The following is a 24266-nucleotide window of genomic DNA, read 5'->3' as shown; positions in this document are numbered from 1 at the left end:
AAACATGCATGCTGTTTATAAAAATCAGCTGAAATGTTGCATTGTTGCCGTATGACACTCTAATAATGCTGTAATGGTACCTTAAATAAATGGAATTATAGCACTGTAGGATTGTAGTGATATATACAACATGTTGTAGATCGGCCACCAGAGGGTGTTGGTTTAACTGATGACTCGAAGAGGATTGTGAGCTTTCTAGGGCTGTCCAACCACGGAAAAATTTGTTTCTAAACTCGATTTGTTTTTAGGGGTTTTTTGCGTTTCGTTATTTAAAAGAATTCCGAAATTTTTCTTTAAAAAAGTTCGATATTTATGAAATTTCGGAAATTACGAAACAAATACGAAACAATTACGAATCGATTCGTTAATGGCGGACGCGATTGTGCAATACGCTAAAAAAAAACCTCCAAATGGGACAGGGGGAACTTCTGAAGCTTCCCTCTCCCTCTGTTGTTGACTATTGGTGTGATAAAACAAACAACTATAAAACTTGCACCAGACATACGGAAATAATAACAAAACAATAACGAAATGATTTCGAAACAATTACGAATCGATTACGAAACAATTACGAAATGAATTGAAAACTTCGTTTCGTTTTTTAGTTGCTCCTGAATGGTTCAATATTGCTTCGTTATAAAAAAAATAACGAATTTTTAACGAATTACGAAATTAACGAACGAAACCGCCCAGCCCTAGAGCTTTCCTTTGGCACAAAATGATGGGCCTCAAGTCTTAGAAATGATGACACAACCAGATCGGAAAGGTTAGGGCCTCAAGGGCATTCAGGGGAGTCAGAAGTACCAACAGTAGATAAGGAGGGTTCCCATGGGGACCAACCTAGAATCATAGAATCATAGAGTTGGAAGAGACCTCATGGGCCATCCAGTCCAACCCCCTGCCAAGAAGTAAGAATATTGCATTCAAAACACCCCTGACAGATGGCCATCCAGCCTCTGTGTTGCAACCCAGAGCAGGAAACGAGACCATAAGATAACCATCCACCACACTTGACTGTGGGAAAAAACAATCCCTTTTTATTGATGAAAAATGGTTACAAAATAGAAGAAAATGCAAAGTCAAAAAGCCACAGTATAATTCAGCAGTCAAGAATGAACTAGATCAAAATCCAAAAGCAACACTGTAAAAACCTGGAACCTGTTAGCAATCCACTAACCGTACTTGGAGCACCAGAAGCCTCTTGGGATGTAGGCCACGGGAAATGGGAAATCTGCCAAGGTAATGCCCCAGTCTAAATGATGCCTGATCTAACGAGACAACCCGGCGAGAGGCACTTATAACTGAAGAAACTGTTTCGTGACACACCTCCAGGCTTTGAAGCCTGTGTTTCCTTTTCCCTTAATCTGCTTGACCTTCGCAGACTCTGCGATTCTGTTTTTCCAAATCTGTCCTTTTCTATCCTCATTAAGGAACCCAGGTGTTAACTCCTCTGAAGAGCTATCACCGCTTGGCTCTGCAACATTCTCATCAGAATGTGTAGTTTCACTTTCCAAGCCACTGACCTCAGAATCAACATTTTCATTACCATCAGGGAAAAATACATTTTCAGTAGCATCAGGAAATACAATCAGAGAATCAGGTTCAGGATCACACGCAGGCTGAACCCTAACACTCTGTTTAAAAGCTTCCAAAGAAGGAGCCTCCACCACACTCCAGGGCAGAGAGTTCCACTGCTGAACGGCTCTCATAGTCAGGAAGTTCTTCCTAATGTTCAGATGGAATCTCCTTTCTTGTAGTTTGAAGCCATTGTCCCATTGCGTCCTAGTCTCCAGGGAAGCAGAAAACAAGCTTGCTCCCTCCTCCCTGTGACTTCCTCTCACATATTTATACATGGCTATCCTATCTCCTCTCAGCCTTCCTTTCTTCAGGCTAAACATGCCCAGCTCCTTAAGCCGGGCATGTTTCCTGTAGCTACAGAGATCAGCAAAAGTCTTCATTTAAGAATCAGAGCTGAAAATAGATTACGTCATTCAGAGAGATTCCGTGGGAAAGTTGGTAAAGAAATTCAAGGGGAAAAGAATGATTTCATGGGTGTCTATTAAACAACAAGTTGTTTACCTTAAGGCAGTGGTTATCAATCTGTGGGTCCCCAGATGTTTTAGCTTGCAACTCCCAGAAATCCCAGCCAGTTTACCAGCTGTAGGATTTCTGGGAGTTGAAGGCCAAAACATGAGGGGAACCCACAAGTTGAGAAATCAACTCAAGTGTTGCATTGTTGCTGTATGACACTCTAATTATGCTGTAATGGTGCCTTAAAGAAATAGAATTATAGCACTGCAGGACTGTAGTGATATATACAATATGTTGTAGATCGGCCACCAGAGGCTGTTGGTTTAACTGATGACTTGGAGAGGATTGTGAACTTTTGTTTGGCACAAAATGATGGGCCCTAAGCTCTGAAAGTTCGGAAACCAGCTCGGAAAGTTCAGGGCCTCAAGGGCATTCAGGGGAGTCAGAAGTAGCAACAGCAGATAAGGAATTGAGTGAAGAGCTGAGTGATAAGGAGGGTTCCCATGGGGAGATCAACAAAAGTCTTCATTTACAAATCAGAGCTGAAAATAGATTGCATCATTCAGATAGATTATATGGGAAAGTTGGGAAAGAAATTCAAGGGGAAAGGAATGATTTCATGGGTTTCTATTAAACAACAAGTTATTTACCTTAAGGGTCTCAACCTGTAGGTCCCCAGGTATTTTGGCCTACAACTCCCAGAAATCCCGACCAGTTTACCAGCTTTTGGGATTTTTGGGAGTTGAAGCCCAAAACATCAGGGGCCTCACAAGTTGAGAAGCACTGCCTTAAAGTCAGTTCAGGCAACACTGCATAAGAGTGAGAAGCTAAGCCTGAGTTCTCTTGTTCCTAGTTTAAGTCAAGCGCTGATTTTGGATTCAATATATCCTGGAAGTTTTCTGTGTTCCTATTCCTGTACTCCTCTAAAAGTGTTACTAGTTATACCTTAGAATCATAGAATCAAAGAGTTGGAAGAGACCTCATGGGCCATCCAGTCCAACCCCATTCTGCCAAGAAGCAGGAATATTGCATTCAAATCACCCCTGACAAATGGCCATCCAGCCTCTGCTTAAAAGCTTCCAAAGAAGGAGCCTCCACCACACTCTGGGGCAGAGAGTTCCACTGCTGAACGGCTCTCACAGTCAGGAAGTTCTTCCTCGTGTTCAGATGGAATCTCCTCTCTTGTAGTTTGAAGCCATTGTTCCGCGTCCTAGTCTCCAAGGAAGCAGAAAACAAGCTTGCTCCCTCCTCCCTGTGGCTTCCTCTCACATATTTATACATGGCTATCATATCTCCTCTCAGCCTTCTCTTCTTCAGGTTAAACATGCCCAGTTCCCTAAGCCGCTCCTCATAGGGCTTGTTCTCCAGACCCTTGATCATTTCAGTCGCCCTCCTCTGGACACATTCCAGCTTGTCAATATTCCAGCAGTCATGCCAGCCACATGATCTTGGAGGTGTCTATGGACAACACCGTCTCTTCAGCTTAGAAATGGAGATGAGCGCCAACCCCGAGAGTCGTGATTGTGAACTTATGATTGTGAACTTATGCTGTATCTGTTATTTCTGGCTCTTTCTGGACTTTGCCACCTCTGGAATTTTATGAGACATTGGATTATTTTTTGGATATCATCTGTTGCTAAACCTTTTTGAATTGTATATCTTCTTTTTGTCATGATTAATTTAGTTATGTATGTGTTTTAAATGTGCTTCTATGTATTTCCAAGATGGATTCCACTGTGTATTAGAAATGCTGTGCAGATTGTTCATACCATGAGGCTGTGATTAAGTAACCTTGAGACAAGTAAGATAAGGTTTGCTCTTGCTGGGAACAGAAGGGAGTAGCCAGTCTCAGCAAGAGAAGAGATAAGCAGATGTGAAGAGACTTTCGTTTTGACTAGTTCCTGATTGTAGCTCGCTGTAGTAAGACGTGTCTATTGAATGTGCTTAGTTTCTTTTGTAACTCAAAGCCTGCAGAGTCCTTATTTTGCAACACAGTGACTGCTAATCTAGCAATCCTTCTGCTGTGCACCGCCAAACTCTGACACCTTTCTAATTCCTGATTTTTATATGCTTTTAATATGTTTTTTTTCCATCAACTATCTGCTTATATTCCTGGACTCCTGTGTGGCGCGGTGGTCATAGGTGTTTCCAGGCCTGGGGTGCAATTTACACAGTTGTAAATCATTATAATTCTTTCTTTTTCTGCCATTAATCCCCTCTCTTACGTTTGAAAACAATTCATCTTTTGATAGATATGGCTCTCTATGCGTGTAGTTCTTACAGCCACTGTTTTAAGTGTATGTATAATTCTAATGCCTTTCTAATTACACCCAGAACTATATTTGACATACAGAAACTTACTACAAGTAAAACTAGAAGACAGTTTTGACATTAAGTCAGGGGTTGCTGTGATTTTTAGTTTAAGTAAAAGTAAAGGTTTTCCCCTGACATTAAGTCCAGTCGTGTCTGACTCTAGGGCAGGCATGGGGAACCTTCGGCCCTCCAGGTGTGGTGGACTTCAACTCCCACAATTCCTTGAGGCCAAGGTAAGCGAATGCCGAGCCTCAAGGAATTGTGGGAGTTGAAGTCCACCACACCTGGAGGGCCGAAGGTTCCTGACCCCTGCTCTAGGGGTTGGCGCTCATCTCCATTTCTAAGCTGAAGAGACGGTGTTGTCCATAGACACCTCCAAGATCATGTGGCTGGCATGACTGCATGGAGCGCCGTTACCTTCCTGCTGGAGTGGTACCTATTGATCTACTTGCATGTTTTCAAACTGCTTGGTTGGCAGAAGCTGAGGCCGTGTCCGACTCTGGGGGTTGGCGCTCATCCCCATTTCTAAGCCAAAAAGCCGGCGTTCTCCATAGACACCTCCAAGGTCATGTGGCTGGCATGACTGCGTGGAGCGCCGTTACCTTCCTGCTGGAGTGGTACCTATTGATCTACTTGCATGTTTTCAAACTGCTTGGTTGGCAGAAGCTGAGGCCGTGTCCGACTCTGGGGGTTGGCGCTCATCCCCATTTCTAAGCCAAAAAGCCGGCGTTGTCCATAGACACCTCCAAGGTCATGTGGCTGGCATGACTGCGTGGAGCGCCGTTACCTTCCTGCTGGAGTGGTACCTATTGATCTACTTGCATGTTTTCAAACTGCTTGGTTGGCAGAAGCTGAGGCCGTGTCCGACTCTGGGGGTTGGCGCTCATCCCCATTTCTAAGCCAAAAAGCCGGCGTTGTCCATAGACACCTCCAAGGTCATGTAGCTGGCATGACTGTGTGGAGCGCCATTACCTTCCTGCTGGAGTGGTACCTATTGATCTACTTGCATGTTTTCAAACTGCTTGGTTGGCAGAAGCTGAGGCCGTGTCCGACTCTGGGGGTTGGCGCTCATCCCCATTTCTAAGCTGAAGACCCGGCGTTGTCCATAGACACCTCCAAGGTCATGTGGCTGGCATGACTGCATGGAGCGCCATTACCTTCCCACGGTACCTATTCATCTACTCACATTTGCATGTTTTCGAACTGCTAGGTTGGCAGAAGCTGGGGGTAACAGCGGGAGCTCACCCCGCTTCCTGAATTCGAACTATCGACCTTTCGGTAAGAAAATTCAGCAATTCAGAGGTTTTTAGTTTAAATATGGTTTTATTTAAATACGATTCAACTGATTTTTTTAAAATATCCGTGTTACTAAAACACGGGACTGTGGTGCAGCTGGCTGGGAGTCAGCTGCATCAAGATCACTACTGACCAAAAGGTCATGAGTTCAAAGCCAGCCCGGGTCAGAGTGAGCTTCCGACCAATTTGTGTAGCTTGCTGTCAACCTTTGAAGCCCAAAAGACAGTTGCATCTGTCACGTAGGAAATTTAGGTACCGCTTATGCGGGGAGTCTAATTTACGAGGCCATAAAAATCTCCAGCAAGTATGCCAAGAATGAGGAAGTACTTCATCAGTGTCACAAAAGGTCGGTGAAGGGACAGCTCCCCTGGTGGCCAGAATACCCTCATGAAAAAGCTGGAATGTTAAATAGCCTCTGAGTGTTTGTTTATATATGTTGTGTGTCTATGGCATTGAATGTTTGCCCTGTATATGTACATTGAAATCCGCCCTGAGTCCCCGGCAGGATGAGAATGGCGGAATATAAATACTGTAAATAAATAAATAAATAAATAAATAAATTCTGTTTTACTGTTTATATATTTATAATTATATTTTTATAAATATATAAACATACAGGCGGTCCCCTGCCACGCGTTGCTGTGGCCCAGTCTGGTGATATGGAAAATAAAGTAATTAGAAAGTGCTGTAATGTCTTTATACTTGTGGGTAAACAGTATTTCTTGATGTTTCTTTCACAGGGTTGACGTAGAGATTGTCTGGTTTGCCTACTCTGGAACATGCAACATATAATTGTCCATCTTTAGGAGTCCCTTTCAAATCTATAATACTTTATCTGTGTGTGCGTGAATCCTATATATCTATCTATATCTATGGCTGGATGGGTCTCTGTCAGGAGGGTTTTGATTACGTTTTCTTGCCCTGGTGAAGGGAGTCGGACTGGATGGCCTTAAGTATTTTCTGTTGGTCACGGGGGTTCTGTGTGGGAAGTTTGCCCCAATTCTGTCATTTGTGGGGTTCATTCAGAATGGTCTTTGATTGTAGGTGAACTATAAATCCCAGTAACGACAACTCCCAAATGCCAAGGTCTATTTCCCCCAAATTCCATCTGTGTTCATATTTGGTCATATGGAATATTCATGCCAAGTTTGGTCCAGATCCATCATTGTTTGAGTCCACAGTGCTCTCTGGATGTAGGTGAACTACAACTCTCAAACTCAAGGTCAATGCCCACCAAACGCTGCTAGTATTTTCTGTTGGTCATGGGAGTCCTGTGTGCCAAGTTTGGTTCAATTCCATTGTTGGTGGAGTTCAGAATGCTCTTTGATTATAGGTGAACTATAAATCCCAGCAACTACAACTCCCAAAGGACAAAATCATAATTTTTTGAGTGATGGTCACTCCTTGTGTAGTGAGATGTTTTGTAGCCAAATTTGGTGTGATTTCATTCATTGGTTCTTTTGTCTTTAAGCCACTCATTATGACATAGATTAATTGATATATTTTTATGTTTATATATTTGTAGATTTTTAGATTGTACTGAAATGCTTTTACTGTCAGTCTCCTTGTGGAGAGCAAAAGCAGGGTATAAATAAACAGAATAATAATAATAATAATAATAATAATGGCCTTAAGTATTTTCTGTTGGTCACGGGGGTTCTCTGTGGGAAGTTTGCCCCAATTCTGTCATTTGTGGGGTTCATTCAGAATAGTCTTTAATTGTAGGTGAACTATAAATCCCAGTAACGACAACTCCCAAATGCCAAGGTCTATTTCCCCCAAATTCCATCTGTGTTCATATTTGGTCATATGGAATATTCATGCCAAGTTTGGTCCAGATCCATCATTGTTTGAGTCCACAGTGCTATCTGGATGTAGGTGAACTACAACTCTCAAACTCAAGGTCAATGCCCACCAAACGCTGCTAGTATTTTCTGTTGGTCATGGGAGTGCTGTGTGCCAAGTTTGGTTCAATTCCATTGTTGGTGGAGATCAGAATGCTCTTTGATTATAGGTGAACTATAAATCCCAGCAACTACAACTCCCAAATGACAAAATCATAATTTTTTGAGTGATGGTCACTCCTTGTGTAGTGAGATGTTTTGTAGCCAAATTTGGTGTGATTTCATTCATTGGTTCTTTTGTTTTTAAGCCACTCATTATGACATGAGCATTTATATATATATAGATTAATTGATATATTTTTATGTTTATATATTTGTAGATTTTTAGATTGTACTGAAATGCTTTTACTGTCAGTCTCCTTGTGGAGAGCAAAAGCAGGGTATAAATAAACAGAATAATAATAATAATAATAATAATACTAATAATGGCCTTAAGTATTTTCTGTTGGTCATGGGGGTTCTGTGTGGGAAGTTTGCCCCAATTCTGTCATTTGTGGGGTTCATTCAAAATAGTCTTTGATTGTAGGTGAACTATAAATCCCAGTAACTACAACTCCCAAATGTCAAGGTCTATTTCCCCCAAATTCCATCTGTGTTCATATTTGGTCATATGGAATATTCATGCCAAGTTTGGTCCAGATCCATCATTGTTTGTGTCCACAGTGCTCTCTGGATGTAGGTGAACTACAACTCTCAAACTCAAGGTCAATGCCCACCAAACGCTGATAGTATTTTCTGTTGGTCATGCGAGTCCTGTGTGCCAAGTTTGGTTCAATTCCATTGTTGGTGGAGATCAGAATGCTCTTTGATTATAGGTGAACTATAAATCCCAGCAACTACAACTCCCAAATGACAAAATCATAATTTTTTGAGTGATGGTCACTCCTTGTGTAGTGAGATGTTTTGGTGTGATTTCATTCATTGGTTCTTTTGTTTTTAAGCCACTCATTATGACATGAGCATTTTTATATATATATAGATTAATTGATATATTTTTATGTTTATATATTTTTAGATTGTACTGAAATGCTTTTACTGTCAGTCTCCTTGTGGAGAGCAAAAGCAGGGTATAAATAAACAGAATAATAATAATAATAATAATAATAATAACAACAAGAACTGAGATAGAAGCTGAATGTTGTGCGATGGAAAGGCTGGACTGAGACTCCTCAGTAGAGGGCGCAAGAAGGCAAGGAAATCAAACTGAACCTCTTAACACACAGCTAGCTGAAGGCTACTTCATAACTCTCATTTTGCTACTGTTATGAATCGTACTGGTCCATTTAGTTTTCTTGGCAAGGATACTGGAGTGGTTTGCCATTGCCTTCCCCAGGGATCACGCTTGGTCTGACCTCTCTGCCACGACCGTCCCGTCTTGGGTGGCCCTTCACGGTTTCGCTCATGACATCATTGAGGTGCTCAAGCTCCAGCGCCCCGACAAGGCGGTGATCCTTTGCTGGAGCGAGAGTTGCCAGATGTTCAAGCTGGGTTTAGAAAAGGCAGAGGAATGAGAGACCAGATTGCCAATCTCCGCTGGAGAATGGAGAAAGGCAGGGAGTTTCAGAAAAACATCTACTTCTGCTTCATTGACTATTCTAAAGCCTTTGACTGTGTGGATCAGAATAAATTGTGGCAAGTTCTTGGTGGGATGGGCATCCCAAGCCCCCTTCCCTCTCTCCTGAGGAATCTGTACAAGGACCAAGTAGCCACAGTCAGAACTGACCACGGAACAACAGACTGGTTCCAGACTGGGAAAGGCGTCCGGCAAGGCTGCATCCTCTCACCCAACCTCTTTAACTTGTATGCAGAACACATCATGCGAGGATGTGCGGGGCTCGATGAATGCAAAGCTGGGGTGAAAATTGCTGGAAGAAACATTAACAACCTCAGATATGCAGATGACACTACTCTGATGGCCGAAAGCGAGGAGGAGCTGAGGAGCCTTCTAATCAAGGTGAAAGAAGAAAGCGCAAAAGCCGGGTTGCAGCTAAACGTCAAAAAAACCAAGATTATGGCAACAAGAATGATTGACAACTGGGAAATAGAGGGAGAAAATGTGGAGGCCGTGACAGACTTTGTATTTCTAGGTGCAAAGATGACTGCAGATGCAGACTGTGGCCAGGAAATCAGAAGACGCTTCCTTCTTGGGAGGAGAGCAATGTCCAGTCTCGATAAAATAGTAAAGAGTAGAGACATCAGACTGGCAACCAAGATCCATTGCCTAGTCAAAGCCATGGTCTTCCCTGTAGTCACCTACGGATGTGAGAGCTGGACCTTAGGGAAGGCCGAGCGAAGGAAGAGAGATGCTTTTGAGCTGTGGTGTTGGAGGAAAGTGCTGAGAGTGCCTTGGACTGCGAGAAGATCCAACCAGTCCATCCTCCAGGAAATAAAGCCCAACTGCTCATTGGAGGGAAGGAGACTAGAGACAAAGTTGAAGTCCTTTGGCCACATCATGAGGAGACAGCAAAGCCTAGAGAAGACAATTATCCTGGGGAAAGTGGAAGGCAAAAGGAAGAGGGGCCGACCAAGGGCAAGATGGATGGATGGCATCCTTGAAGTGACTGGACTGACCTTGAGGGAGCTGGGGGTGGTAACGGCCGACAGGGAGCTCTGGCGTGGGCTGGTCCATGAGGTCACGAGGAGTCGGAGACGACTGAACGAATGAACAACAACAACAACAAATGAATCGTAATGTAAATATCCAATATGCAGGATGTATTTTCATTCACTGGACCAAATTTGGCACAAACACCTGATACGCCCAAGTTGCTGGGATTTATAGTTCACCTACAATCAAAGAGTATTCTCAACTCCACCAACGATGGAATTGAACCAAACTTGGCACACAGAACTTTTTAGACTTTTACCAGTATTTAAAAAGTCTAAAATGAGGACAGTAAATAAAAAGGAACACTCATACAACAGGGGAATTCCTGACCTGAAACAATCAGGGCCAGCTAACACCTCCCAACAAAGGATTCCCCCAGGCTGGAATCAGCCAGGCTTCGAAGCTGCAAAGCCATTCAATGCTAATCAAGGTGCCCAATTGCAATATTCACACTTGCTGCCAACAGACAAGAGTTCTTTCTCCCACCCTGGAGAAACCCCACTTGCCTAGTTTCCAACAGACCTCACCAGAGGCGGCCCTAGGTAATTTTCAACAGTAAGCAAACAGTATTTTGCCCCCCCCCCCCCCCCGAACAAATCACTGATATATATTTTTTGTTCGTCGTGGGAGTTCTGTTTGCCATATTTGGTTCAATTCCATCATTGGTGGAGTTCAGAATGCTCTTTGATTTTAGGTGAACTATACATCCCAATAACTACAACTCGCATATGTCAAGGTCTATTTTCCTCCAAGAGCGCCTCAAGAGCGCCCCTGGGCAAAATCAACTATACTGCAAATGCTTACTTTGCGTAATGGGTTGAGCCGCCTCTGGACCTCACAACCTCTGAGGATGCCTTCCATAGATGTGGGTGAAATGTCAGGAGAGAATGCTTCTGGAACTTGGCCATATAGCCCTGAAAACTCACAGCAACCCAGTGATTCTGGCCATGAAAGACTGGCTATAAAACTCTCAGTTATTCTATGATCATAGAATCATAGAATCATAGAATCAAAGAGTTGGAAGAGACCTCATGGGCCATCCAGTCCAACCCCATTTTGCCAAGAAGCAGGAATATTGCATTCAAATCACCCCTGACAAATGGCCATCCAGCCTCTGCTTAAAAGCTTCCAAAGAAGGAGCCTCCACCACACTCCGGGGCAGAGAGTTCCACTGCTGAACGGCTCTCACAGTCAGGAAGTTCTTCCTAATGTTCAGATGGAATCTCCTCTCTTGTAGTTTGAAGCCATTGTTTCGCTTCCTCGTCTCCAGGGAAGCAGAAAACAAGCTTGCTCCCTCCTCCTCCCTGTGGCTTCCTCTCACATATTTATACATGGCTATCATATCTCCTCTCAGCCTTCTCTTCTTCAGGCTAAACATGCCCAGGTCCCTAAGCCGCTCCTCATAGGGCTTGTTCTCCAGACCCTTGATCATTTTAGTCGCCCTCCTCTGGACACATTCCAGCTTGTCAATATCTCTCTTGATAACAGACTGCCCCCCTTGGTTAAACCACTGAGCGGCTGAACTTGCTGACCAAAAGGTCGGCAGTTCGAATCCAGGGAGTGGGGGTGAGCTCCCACTGTTAGCCCCAGCTTCTGTCAACCTAGCAGTTTGAAAACATGCAAATGTGAATAGATCAATAGGTGGGAAGGTAACAGCGCTCCATGCAGTCATGCTGGCCACATGTCCTTGGAGGTGTCTATGGACAACGACGGCTCTTTGGCTCAGAAATTGAGATGAGAAGATGTCCCCAGAGTCGGACACGACTAGACTTAATGTTAGGGGAAAACCTTTACTTTTACTTTAAAATTAAATATAAGTTTTCAACAGTGGGTCTTCACTATGATTTTGTGGCAAAATTATACGTCGCACTGTCATCCTTTTCAATTTATACTTTTTAATCAGCAGATCATTTTTTAAAATGTGATAGATCAAACGTTTCCTTTGAAGGATGGCATTGCCTCTCCCCATTCCTGCCACACACATGCTAAATCCCTTCCCAGGAAGGGGAATCTCCATACTCACAGCCACTATCGGATGCTCCTCTCTTTTCTTGAGGATCTCCCAGATCATGGCTGCTCCTGGGGAGGAAAAGCTGGTCCATGGTACGGGCCCTTCGCACAAGCATAGCATTCTGTAAAAACAGGAAAGAGAGGGAAGGCATGGAGCTGGCGCAATTGGGATATCTGTTTCTCCCCCATCCACCAGCCAAACCATAATCCCCCTTCTATCGGTTCCAGGGGCCAACAAGAGACCTAAGATTGGATGGGACCTGGCAGCACCCATCCTCCAAACTGTACCCAATGGTGTTCAGAAGTAGACAGCAAGTTGGAAATAGCAAGATTAAAATAAAAGTGTCAATTAATTGTAAACTTTTTCCTCTCCATAGTGTTACTTTGTGTTGATGTCAGGCACCACCCCTTCCCCCCTCATAATTAAGGGATAGCGACTTATAGTTCTGCAAAGGGCAAGGGCACCAGACTACACAACAAGGGTTAAGACTTGGTCACATTGAGCCTGAGCGCAGCAGGGAGCCCCGCCTTCACATTGATGTGAACCGCAGCAGAGAGTTCCGCAGTTCCTGGACCAAGTTTTGGGACCAACAGATGGAATGTGCCCCAGCAGCCGGCCCAAAGCCAGGAATGCCTGCAGTTTCTCTTTGCTCTCCCCTTCCTTTACTTTGTATCATTTCCCTAATAAAGGTACTTGAAACTTGCAACTTTTCCTCTCTCCGCTTGATACTTTTGTATCTTTCCTGGCTCCTACTGTAACCAACACTAAAATAAACCTTTTTCCGGGCTCCGGAGAGCCGTGAGCCCGCGGGAGACGCCTCCGGGCGCTCCCCGGACCCCAAATCTGCGTTCGCCCAGACCGCGGATACGGAAACCGCCATTTCAGACCCCCTTATCCACGAAAATACACAAAATGGCGGATCGCCGCCGTTCCAATTTTATATTTTTCTACAACTAATTTTAAGACTAACTGCTATCTCCTTTTTTCTCGTTTTGGGCTCCTTCACCCCGGAAAAAAAATTAGTTTTGTTTCAAGTATTTTATCTTGCAGAGAAACAGCTGATTGTCAAACTGGCCAGGCTTTTCGTTACTCCTTGGCAGCGTTCGCTCCCGCTCGGATCCAGCAGCCCGGGACCCACTGCGGCCACCCGTAGGGGTCCCGGGAAGGTGGCCAGGCTTGGGCCCCGGCCTCTGATCAGGGAAATGTAGTTTCCCAAAGGACATCGCCCCATCAATCACAACCCGGAAACCCTCCTTGGACTCTCTTGTTTGCCCTCTCCTATTGACTTTCTGCTCCACATCCCGGACTGTCTTCCTGCTGCAACTTTGGACACAAGCTTCGGGCCAGGCTTGCCTTAAAGAACAAGCAGCCTCAGCCTCTGTGCGCCTTCATCAAGAAGACTATGAATTTCTCCTGATAATAAAAATGAATCAAATCTTTTTTAATAAACCTTTGCTGGGGATGGGGATGGGATTGCCTCATGAGATGTGAAAAATATATGAAATGTATGTAATGGAATGTTATATGAAATGTACCCTGGTTCCCCTCCCCGCTTCTCCTCTTTGACCCTTGCCCCAAAAGGAATGTGACCTGAGGATTACTGTGACAGGGAGGAAATCCTTTGTCCTCCCAAAACGGTTCATATTTACATTTGCATGGGCCGTGTGGTTGATCCCTTTCCCAAACTAACTTTCAGAGCAGACAGTAAGGGAGGGAAGGGTCAACAGAAACCCAGGAAGAGAAGACTGATTGAATCATTTTTTGGTATTTGTTGATCCCCCTTTTTATAAGGCTCTGAGGTCCAAATACCCTCAACAGCTCCTTTTCATACTTCCTCCCAAATCCAATCATGAACCAGGAAACTCATTGTTCCCCTATCTATCACCCCGCCGTGAAAAGACAAAGCCACACATTCCAGCGGAGGAGATGCCCCAAAGGCTGTCATTTCCTCAGCCTTTGTCAGGCTTCGTCCCGCCTCCTGGCTGCCGATTGGTCCATCTTCCGAGGCGCTAGGAAGGCGCTGATTGGCCCCCTGGAGGCGGCAGAGCCCGCTGATTGGACAGGAGGCAAGGCGCGCCGCCAAGCCTCCTCCCAGCTGTTCCGCGGCCAGCCAATCAGAGCGAAGCCGGCCAGCAGAGGGCGGGCGGGATTTTTGAAAATGTTTCCTTTGTCTGTACGCTATAAAAATGTCTGGAAATTCTGTAGAACTATGCTTGTATGTGAATGATCACTGCAATCGCATCCTTTTCAGCTGAATCGCAGAAATAAACGCCTCGGTCACTGAACCTCTTCAGCCTCTGGTGAGATAATTTTTAATATTTTTCGCTCTTTGGATTGGCTTTCGCTGGCTGCTCACCGAGGTCAAAGGACCCCTTTAGTGGTCTTCAGGGATCCCTCCCGCTGGGAGACCCCCCCACAAAAGAGCTCGATATCAACATTGCCAAGGCACTGACAACAACAAGGACCCCACGAGGCTTTTTGGGAAATGGCTGGTTCTTGGGACTTCTGCCCTTTTTGTGAGAGTTGTAGTTCCCCAAGGGCTGAGTGATGGATTCTGTTATTGATCAACTCAGCGCCCATCTGCTGACTTCTGCAGGGAGAAATGACTCTTTGCTGCCTGACTTGGACTGCAAACCACCTCCGCTTCCACGAACCTTCCCCAGGAGCATGGGATTTCCAGTTCTTTTAATAAATCAATATTGCAATAAAATAATAAAGATGTGGGGTGGGAAAGGGAATTTTTATATGAACTTTGTATGCAAAAGTTCTTGACCTTTCCCTTACAAAAAGTGACCCAGGACTCTTTTGTTGATCAACTCATCTGCATGAAAAATAGTCATTGATTCCCTTATCTCATTTTCTGAGCTTGGCTGGTGAGATGAGGAAGTTATGAGACTTTGGAAAGAAAAATGATTGAAATTACAAAGGATAGCGTTGATCCGTTTCGAGGTCCGCAATCCAACCCTGTTGTTTCTTCCCCCAAAACCATTTCCAACAGGAAAACCTTTGTTTACAGCAGTCACACCTTGCCGGCCAAGACAAAGTCTCACATTCCATTCTGGCTGGCAATCTGTAATCCCATCATTTCCCCATTGCCTGCGGTTGTCACGCCTGGCTTGCTTCTGATTCGTCCATCCTCAAAAAGCAAGGAAAGCCTGCTGATTGGCCCTCCAGAGGCAGAGGGCGGACAGGACATTTGAAATGTTTTCCTTTGTATTTTGTCTATAAATATGCTTGTAAAATGCCTAGCAGTATGCTTGTGGTGGAATGATTCCTGCAATGCATCCGATATCAGCTGAATCGCAAATAAACGCCTCGGTCGCTTGAAAAAAACCTTCTTCCACTTTGGTGAGGTTTTATTATTTTTAATACTTTAATCATTTGAGATTGGCTTCGCTGGCCTCACCAAGGTATCCAGGACCCTTTTGGTGTGGTCCTCGGGTTCTCCTCTCTTGAGGGGACCCCGCTAAAAGTAGCTCGATATCAGTGTCTTTTCATTGCCTCAAACCTCTCTTTCCATAAACCTTTCTTCTCCTGGGCTGCAGATGCCTGCCGGCTCTCCTGGGATGTGATTTTTGTGTCCCGGGGAGGCCGAAACTGTATTCCCTTAAACCGCGGATACGGAAACAACTCAGGGGCCCGTATCCGCGGGTCAATGGATCGCTTCAAAAATGGTGTCATTCTTCTACTGGGAGAATTCTAAGACTAATGGCTATCTCTTTTGCTCTGCTGCCCCCTCCGCCCCAGGAATAACCTTTTTTGTCTCTGAAACGCCAACCTGGAGCCCAGCTGTTTTTCGTCCAAGGAGCCTGCTGATCTTGGGAAACTGTTGCGGTTAACCCATAGGATCTCCAAGATGTTGGTGGGCCGCCTTGGCCCTTGGAGCAGAGGGATTTGTAGTTCTCTCAGTGGATCTTGATCTCCAACACTGGCAGCCGACTCATAAGAACTCCATGGACTCTGGGACACCTTTCCAACTTGTCTCCCTTGGACTTTACAACTTTTATCAACTTCCTTCAACTTTTGAGAACTTTTGACAACTTTTTGGAACTTTGCACCAAACCTTCTACAAGCCTCCAATGCTAATTACCATATTGTATGTATATATTGATATGCAGTTTTCCCTTAGCTCTATGTTGTTTGAGGTTGAGGGAGGGACTGCAGACCATGTGACCAGATCTGGTGGGGTACAGAATCATAGAATCATAGAATCATAGAGTTGGAAGAGACCTTGTGGGCCATCCAGTCCAACCCCATTCTGCCAAGAAGCAGGACAATCGCATTCAAAGCACCACCAACAGATGGCCATCCAGCCTCTGTTTAAAAGCTTCCAAAGAAGAAGCCTCCACCACGATCTGGGGCAGAGAGTTCCACTGCTGAACAGCTCTCACAGTCAGGAAGGTCTTCCTAATGTTCAGATGGAATCTTCTTTCCTGTAGTTTGAAGCCATTGTTCCGTGTCCTAGTCCCCAGGGCAGCAGAAAACAAGCTTGCTCCCTCCTCCCTATGACTTCTATCATGTCTCCTCTCAGCCTTCTCTTCTTCAGGCTAAACATGCCCAGCTCTTTAAACAGGTTGGATCGCCATCTGTCAGGGGTGCTTTGAATGCAATATTCCTGCTTCTAGGTAGGGGGTTGGACTTGATGACCCATTAGGTCTCTTCCAACTCTATGATTCTATGATTCTTTAGGCCGCTCCTTGGCAGTAAAGGAAGACACCATCAAAGCCCTCACAACAGATGGCCAACCAGTTAGAAGGGAGCCCTAAAGGCCATCCAATCCAACCCCCTCCTTCCCCCTCCCTTTCTCTACTTCTCTTCTCCTTCCCTCCCTTCCCTTCCTCCCTTTCTTTCCATCCTTTTTCTCCTCCCCACACCAGCTTCATCCTCCTTTATTAAATCTACAGTGTAGATGCATCCAAAGTCACCCCTTCCACACTGCCATGTAAAATCCACTTACTTAGGACTGGATTATATGGCAGTGTAGACACACAGGCACACGCACACACGCACACACACACACACACACACACTCACACACACACACACACACACACACACATATATGGATGTTTGATCACATGGATGTTGGAGAACAGACAGGAAGGAAGGAGAGAAAAAAGGAGGGAGGAAAAAGGGAAGGAATGAAGGAGGGAAAGGGGGAAGGAAGGAAAGAGAGAAGGAGGGAGAGAAGGAAGGAAGGAAGGAAGGAAGGAAGGAAGGAAGGAAGGAAGGATGGAAGGAAGGAAAGAGGTACCGAAGGAAGAAGAGAAAGTAGAAAGGAAAGGAAAGGAAAAGGGAAGGAAAGGCAGGAAAGAAGTAAAGAAAGAAGGAAGGAGAAAAGGAAATAAAAAGTGAAAGAAGGAAGGAAAAAGGGAGGGAAGAAAGGAGACAAAGGAAGAAGTAAAGAAAGGGGGAGGGAAGGAAAGAGAGAAGGAAGGACGAAACCAAAGAGCGAAAGAAGGAATGAAAGGAAGAGGTAGAGAAGGAAGAAAGGGGAGAAAGGGGAAGGGGAAGAAAAAGGGGGAAGGAATAGGTAGGTACCTCTCTTTCATAATAGTCCAGATATCTACCTCTACTTCGAAAAGTCTTACTATAGGCCACAGCAATGCGTGGCAGAGCACACCTAATAATAATAACAATAATAACAATAATAATAATAATAAACAGGTGGAATCTCCCCTCTTTTCTGTAGATTGAAGCCATTGTTCCATTGCATCCTTGTCTCCAGGGCAGCAGAAAACAAGCTTGCTACCTCCTCCTTTGACTTCCTCTCACATACTTATCCTCTCACATCCTCTTACAGAATGCTCTTTGATTATAAATGAACTACAAATTCCAGAAGCTACTAATTTTTTTCATGTCAGGAGTGACTTGAAAAACTGCAAGTCACTTCTGGTGTGAGAGAATTGGCCGTCTCCAAGGACGTTGCACAGGGGATGGCCAGATGTTTTGCTGTTTTACCATCCATGTGGGAGGCGTCTCTCATGTCCCCACATGGGGGAGCTAGAGCTGACAGAGGGAGCTCATCTGTGTTCTCCCCGGATTCGAATCTCTGACCTATTGGTCTTCAGTCCTGCAAGCACAAGGTTTAACCCATTGAGCCACCGGAGACTCCTAGAAACTACTCCCCCCAAATGTCAACACTATTTTCCCAACACTCCACCAGTGTTCACATTTGGGCATATTGAGAATTTGTGCCAAGTTTGGTCCAGATCTATCATTGCTTGAATCCCCAGTGCTCTTTGGATGGAGGTGAACTACAACTCCAAAACTCAATGCTCACCAAACCTTTCCAGTTTTTTCTGTTGGTCATGGGAGTTCTGTGTCCAAGTTTGGTTCAATTCCATCGCCTGGGGGAGTTCAGAATGTTCTTTGATTGTAGTGAAATATAAATGCCAACAACTACAACTCCCAAATGTCGTCTATTCTCCCCAGACTTCACCAGTGTTCACATTTGCGCATATTGAGGATCCGTGCCAAGTTTGGTCCAGATCCATCATTGTGTGAGTCCACATTGCTCTCTGGATATAGGTGAACTACAATTCCCAAACTCAAGTTCAATGCTCACCAAACCCTTCCAGTTTTTTCTGTTGGTCTTGGGAGAACTGTGTGCCAAGTTTGGTTCAATTCCATCATTGGTTGAGTTCAGAAGGCTCTCTGATTGTAGGTAAACTAAATCCCAGGAACCACAACTCCCAAATGACAAAATCCACAACCTCACCAGTATTCCAATTTGGATGTATCGGGTATTTGTGCCAAATTTGCACAGTGAACGAAAATACATCCTGCATATCTGATATTTACATTGCGATTCATAATGGTAGCAAAATTACTGTTGTGAAGTAGCAACAAAAATAATGTTATGGTTGGGGGTCACCACAACATGAGGAACTGTGTTAAGTGGTCGCTGCATTAGGAAGGTTGAGAACCAGTGCTCTAAATGGCCAAATTTCCCTTGCATTGGAAAGCAAGGCTGGCAAGGCGAAGGCTCAGGTAGTAGTCTCTCAACCACTTCGGCTTTCCTCGGGCTCTGCCCTGTTGCACCCACTAATGCTCCACTTCCCTCTCTTCTGATTACGTACCTCTGTCTGCACATTGGTGGTTCCTCCGTGTGGCCGGCACATCAGCAATGGCCTTGGAGGGGATGGGATGCCCCACAGTGGGTAGTTGATGAAGATCAGCTTGCTGAAGTTGAACTTGTAGGTGAACCTTTTCCCTTTAGTCTTGTAGAGGATGCGCTTGTTATAATAATACCTGCATAAAGGAAGATAAGGTAAGGTAAGTTGGGATGCTGCTGTTCTCAAACTAAAGATATGGATGCAGTTTCACGCACATTATTATTTATTTACTATATTTGTATACTGCCTTTCTCAGCCAATCGGTGACTCAAGGCGGTTTCCAACAAAACAGTATGCATAATATCATAAAACAAGTTAAAACATTTAAACAGTATAAAACAACAACAACAATAACAATAATAATAATAATAATAATCTTTATTTATATCCCGCCACCATCTCCCCAATGGGGACTCGGAGCGGCTTACATGAGGCCAAGCCCAAACAACAAATTGTTTGTTGTTCATTCGTTCAGTTGTTTCCGACTCTTCGTGACTTCATGGACCAGTCCATGCCAGAGCTCCCTGTTGGTCGTCACCACCCCCAGCTCCTTCAAGGTCAAAAAATTACAACAGAGTAAAACCGAAAACGCAAACCGAAAACACAAACAATAAACAACAGAGTAATGCCTGTTCTCGCTGCCTATTGTTTTGTTATTGTTATTTTTAAAGCTAATTGTATTTTTTAAATCTGCTTCTGTAAACCGCTCCGAGCCAAATTGGGAGTAGTGGTATATAAGTTAAATAAACAAACAAACAAATAACTAAATAAATAAATCAGTGAATACATAACAATATAAAATTACAATAAGCACAATCACATGTTTATTTATTTGTTTGTTTGTTTGTTTACTTCATTTATATACTGCTTTTCTCAGCCCTCAGGCGACTTTAGCGTTTTTGGTTGCATATGGGATTTTTGGGGGGGGGGTTTTGGTTGTGTCAGGAGCAACTTAAGAAACTGCAAGTCGCTTCTGGTGTGAGAGAATTGGCCATCTGCAAGGGTGTCATTTGGGTGTCAGGCAGTGATATCCACTCCAGAAGAGCTGCCAACATCTCCATCCAAAAGAGAGGGGTGTCATACTGCTATTTGAGACCATACAATACGAGGGGCGTTCGTTAAAGATTTCCCCGGATACACTTCCTGTGGACAGAGAGCAATGAAACATGGTCCAGAGAGCAATGAAACATGGCCCACTTCTCCCATCTTTTGAAGCAACTGTAAACACCTTGCTTGGAGAAGTCAACAGATTACTCCAAAAGCCACATTGTGACTTCGGAAATCAGAGTCTCATCACCTGAGAAATGCCTGCCCTTGAAAAATAACTTCATTGTTGGAAAGAGGTGGAAGTCTGATGGTGCGAGGTTGGGTGAATAAGGGGGATGTGGTAGAATTTGAAAGCCCTAGGAGCTTGCCTTTGTGAACATGCCACAGGAAATCCATCTTGGTTGTGATGGCCTCCCACAATTTCTGCAGCAGCGAAGCCTAGTCTGCCCCAGGGATCATGGTCCCCCTTGTTAGGAAATCCATCCATCCTCCTTCTTTGGAGGCAGTGAATCAGGATGCTTCCATGGCATTGACTGGACTTAGTCTCAGGATCAGAGCGATGGATCCAGTTTTCACCTAGTATGATCATCAGTCTGTTGCAGAAGTCCTCCTGGTTTCCATGGCACATAATTGTCAATAGAGTCTGAGAGCATTCAACTCACTCGTTTCTGCTCCTGGAAAGCAGTGAGCAGCTGGGGGACCCAATGAGCATATCCCTTATGCACATGGAGATGGTCTTGGGTGATTTTTTTCCACAGACCCCACACTCGTCTTGACATTTTGGCCTAGGTGGAGAATGGTTACGTGGCGATTTTCCTAAATGGCAACCTCCACTTGCTGGATGGTGTGTTCATCACCAAAAGGTTTTTAGAATAGAATTACGGAAAAAATAGACCCCTGTCTGATCCCACAGCAACTTGGTTTCAGAAAGGGCAAAAGCTGCACATCGCAAGTGTTGAACCTGACTCAGCACATAGAAGATGGCTTTGAAAGGCAGCAGATCACAGGAGCTGTCTTCATAGACCTGTCAGCAGCCTATGATACTGTGAACCACCGCCTCCTCCTGAGAAAAATGTATAATATCACAAAGGACGACCACCTCACCCGCCTCATAGGAAACCTCCTACAAAACAGGAGCTTTTTTGTTGAGTTCCAGGGCCAGAGAAGCAGATGGCGGAAAGAGAAGAACGGCCTGCCTCAGGGGAGCGTGCTTGCTCCATCCATGTTCAACATCTACACAAATGACCAGCCACTGCCAGAAGGGACAGAGAGTTTCATCTATGCTGATGATCGTGCCATTACCGCTCAAGCAGAGAGCTTTGAGATGGTTGAACAGAAGCTTTCCGAAGCTCTAGGTGCTCTTACTGCCTATTACAGGGAAAACCATCTAAAACAAAGACATGTGCCTTTCATCTCAAGAGCAGAGAAGCATCCCGAGCTCTGAAGATCACCTGTTGTTGTTGTTGTTATCATTATTATTATGGGAGAGTAGATGTTTTGGGGCAACTTAAAAGTACTCTTCTGAAACTCTGCTGAAATTATATATATATATGTTTGTGCATTGGCATATCTTTGTCCCTGACAGTTCAAAGACATATATGAGCACATCAGTTTAACAACTGAGAAACCTAGTTGCTTTGCAGAAATCCCATTTTCCCAAAAGGTTATGACACTAACAGGTTATGCTTTTTACCAAGAAGTTATGGCATCATTTTTCAAAAGGTTATGACTTCTAACAAGGTCATGCATTTCCAAAAGTTTATATATATATTTAAAACTTGATTTTGCCACATGCTGAGCATTATCACCACTGCCACCTTCTCCTCACCTGAGGGCCCTGCTCAGCTTGTCGTAGTTCATCTGGGGCTTGCATTTCCTCCGGCCCCACAGCCGGGCAACTTCGTCAGGGTCTTTGATGACAAACTCCCCGTATTCGCCCTGCTGCCAGGCAATGACGTGCCGGAACTCCTCCTTCTGCAGCAGCTCCAGGATGAAGTGCCAGAGCTGGATTTGCCGGGAGCCCGGGCTGGATTCGGCCTTGTAAGCCCAGTCTGGGAAGGCCAGACCTAGAGGTCAAGAGGAGTCTAGGATCAGAACCCGCACCGTAACATTTCCTTTTAGCATCATGCTCCTGTTCCCGGGCAAGGAACCAAAATGGTGCTTTTGCCCATGCACACCCCCCTCGCCATCCACTAACCCTCTCCTCACCTGAGATCCAAAAAGAGCTTGAAGGTGAGGGCATCCCCTCCGAGCCACAGTGCATCTTATGGACCTGCAAGACATTAGCTCCTTTTTTTATTTATTTGTCGTGTCAGAGCAACCAGTCAATTATATTACATTTCTAACAGAACAAAGCAAACAAACAAAAAATACACAACTTGTGAGTGTGATAGTCGATTAAATGTCCTTTGACCAGTAGCTGACCACTTGGAGTGCCTGTGGTGTTGCTGCAAGAAGGTCCTCCCTTGTGCATGTGGCAGTGCTCAGGTTGCATTGCAGCAGGTGGTCAGTGGTTTGCTCTCCTCCACACTCGCATGTCGTGGATTCCACTTTGTAGCCCCATTTCTGAAGGTTGGCTCTGCATCTCGTGGTGCCAGAGCGCAGTCTGTTCAATGCCTTCCAAGTCGCCCAGTCCTCTGTGTGCCCAGGGGGGAGTCTCTCATTTGGTATCAGCCATTGGTTGAGGTGCTGGGTTTGAGCCTGCCACTTTTGGACTCTCGCTTGCTGAGGTGTTCCAGCGAGTGTCTCTGTAGATCTTAGAAAACTATGTCTAGATTTAAGTCGTTGGCGTGCTGGCTGATACCCAAACAGGGGATGAGCTGGAGATGTTTCTGCCTTGGTGCTTTCACTATTGGCTGCTACTTCCTGGCGGATGTCTGGTGGTGCAATACCGGCTAAGCAGTGTAGTTTCTCCAATGGTGTAGGTCGCAGACACCCCGTGATAATGCGGCATGTCTCATTAAGAGCCACATCCACTGTTTTAGTGTGGTGAGATGTGTTCCACACTGGGCATGCATACTCAGCAGCAGAGTAGCACAGCGCAAGGGCAGATGTCTTCACTGTGTCTGGTTGTGATCCCCAGGTTGTGCCAGTCAGCTTTCGTATGATATTGTTTCTAGCACCCACCTTTTGCTTGATGTTCAGGCAGTGCTTCATGTAGGTAAGAGCACGGTCCAGATGACTCCCAGGTATTTGGGTGCGCTGCAATGCTCCAGTGGGATTCCCTCCCAGGTGATCTTCAGAGCTCGGGATGCTTCTCTGTTCTTGAGATGAAAGGCACATGTCTGTGTTTTAGATGGATTAGGGATCAGCTGGTTTTCCCTGTAGTAGGCAGTAAGAGCACCTAGAGCTTCGGAGAGCTTCTGTTCAACCATCTCAAAGCTCCCTGCTTGAGCAGTAATGGCACGATCATCAGCATAGATGAAGCTCTCTGCATATTGTAGTCTCGTTTGGAAATGTGAGCCCGTTCGGTAGAGAAAAAGAAACAAAACAGTGATGACAGTGGGTTACCGTGAGTCTTCCAGGCTGTGTCCAGGTTGGTTCCTCAGGTGCTCCGCTATGGATTCCCCCAGGCAGGCAGAAGTCAGGCTTTGTAGTTGCAAGGCTATTCAATGCTAATCAAGCTGGCCAATTGCAACATTCACAATTGCCTCCAACAGACATAAGTTGACATTAGCACTGAATGGCAGCTTCAATACCTGCCTGGGGGAATCCTTTGTTGGGAGGTGTTAGCTGTCGCATTAAATGCTAATCAAGGTGGCCTAGTGCAACACTCAGACTTGCCTCCAAAAGGCAAGAGTTATTTCTCCCATCTGGGACATTATTGCACAGATCTATAAACCCCACGTGCCTAGTTTCCAACAGACCTCACAACCTCTGGGAACGCCTGCCATAGATGTGGGCGAAACGCCAGGAGAGAATGCTTCTGGAATATGGCC

The 24266-nt window shown here is 45.0% G+C and overlaps 1 protein-coding gene across 1 annotated transcript; it reads right to left on the bottom strand.

Annotated features, from left to right (window-relative positions):
• Positions 1-12137: 12137 nt before the first annotated feature.
• LOC132764612 (ETS translocation variant 3-like protein) lies at positions 12138-22591 on the bottom strand. The gene is made up of 4 exons (XM_060758638.2): positions 22537-22591; positions 22157-22394; positions 19246-19417; positions 12138-12284 (listed from the first exon to the last, which is right to left on the bottom strand). Exons 1-4 carry the CDS (start codon positions 22589-22591, stop codon positions 12138-12140), a joined length of 612 nt encoding a protein of 203 aa, XP_060614621.2.
• Positions 22592-24266: the final 1675 nt, after the last annotated feature.

The sequence above is a fragment of the Anolis sagrei genome, chromosome 12 (assembly GCF_037176765.1).
Source record: "Anolis sagrei isolate rAnoSag1 chromosome 12, rAnoSag1.mat, whole genome shotgun sequence".
Lineage (NCBI taxonomy): Eukaryota > Metazoa > Chordata > Lepidosauria > Squamata > Dactyloidae > Anolis > Anolis sagrei.
The sequence above is the reverse complement of the archived record's forward strand: the minus strand, read 5'-3'. Positions and strand labels throughout refer to the sequence as shown.